At 54.2% G+C, this 1,238-nt stretch overlaps 1 protein-coding gene across 1 annotated transcript in view; it reads left to right on the top strand.

The window, feature by feature from the left end:
* Nucleotides 1-1,238, top strand: part of ZNF341 (zinc finger protein 341) — a 15,466-nt gene that overhangs the window by 2,471 nt on the left and 11,757 nt on the right. Inside the window, exons 3-4 of the mRNA XM_017735122.1 lie at nt 119-271; nt 1,186-1,230. Coding sequence (XP_017590611.1) covers nt 119-271; nt 1,186-1,230 — 198 coding nt within the window. The remainder of the gene's footprint in view (nt 1-118; nt 272-1,185; nt 1,231-1,238) is intronic.

Here is a 1,238-nt window from a genome sequence, read left to right as displayed (position 1 = left end):
TCACTGCTGACCGGAGGCTGTGAAAGCAGAGACCCTGAGGTTCTGTAAAAAGCAGTGTCATTGGTTCTTGGGTATTGTTTTGTCCTGTTGCTGGTAAACAGTGTATCTTTTCTTTCAGCAAATCTCTACATACATCACAGTTCCCCCATCACCTTTGATTCAGACCCTGGTGCAGGGGAACATCTTGGTCAGTGACGAGGTGCTGATGTCAGCCATGTCTGCGTTCACCTCCTTGGACCAGCCCATGCCATCTGTGCAGCCCCCAGTGCAGGTAAGGGGCACGTGTGGATCCAGGGAGTCATGGGTAGAGCTCACCCAATTCCAGCCCCATGGCCATGGGAGTGACACCTTCCACTAGACCAGGTTGCTCCAAACTCTGTCCAGCCTGGCCTTGAACACTTCCAGAGATACTGCCCACACTGCTGAGGTGCCTCCCAGAACATGGTTGGCTTTCAGGGCTGCAAGTGCCCACAGCTGGGTCATGTTGGGCTTCTCATCTGCCAGCCCTCCCAAGTCTTTCCCTTCAGGGCTGCCCTCAACCCATTCATAGCCCAGCCTGTACTTGTGCTTGGGATTGCCCTCACCCAGGTTCAGCACTTTGCACTTGGTCTTGTTGAACTCCCTGAGGTTCACACAGGCACACCTCTCAAGGCTGTCCAGATGCCTCAGGATGCCCCATTCCTTCCCTCCAGTGTGTTGACTGCACCCCACAGCTTGGTGTTGCTCGCAAACTTGCTGGATGCTGAGATCTTTGTCATGTGGTCTCTCCAGCTTTTTGTCGAGCCCCCATATAGTGATTGGCTTCCAGGGCCCTTGTCAGCTTACTCCATGGGTTCTTCTCCTGGGAGGGTTGTTTGGGCTCCCTCCACGCTGGCTGGCCTGTACACACTCTCCATGCTCTGAAAATATTCCTTGTAACCAGAAGGATTAAAAGCTTTAAAAACAAAGCAATAAAAGCAGTGGGGCTTGAGAGCTTGTGTTTTGGAGGAGGCAGTGTGTACCTGTGGGTCATGCCAAGCCTCCAGCACAGTCTGGTCCAACCTGCCAGCTGGATGTGCTGTGTTGTGCAGAGACATCACCGCTGTTCCTGCAGGCAGATTGGGATTTGGAATGTGTGTGAGGGAGCAGCCCCTCCAGCTCCTGGCTGCTGCATTTCCAACGTGTTGTGTGTCTCTCTGGTTGCAGAGCAGCATGAGTATGCACGCTGGGGCTGGCTACCTGTCCCAGCCCCCCCCTCC

This window comes from Corvus brachyrhynchos, unplaced genomic scaffold, assembly GCF_000691975.1.
Source record: "Corvus brachyrhynchos isolate BGI_N302 unplaced genomic scaffold, ASM69197v1 scaffold125, whole genome shotgun sequence".
Lineage (NCBI taxonomy): Eukaryota > Metazoa > Chordata > Aves > Passeriformes > Corvidae > Corvus > Corvus brachyrhynchos.
This window is presented reverse-complemented; position numbering and strand designations above follow the sequence as displayed.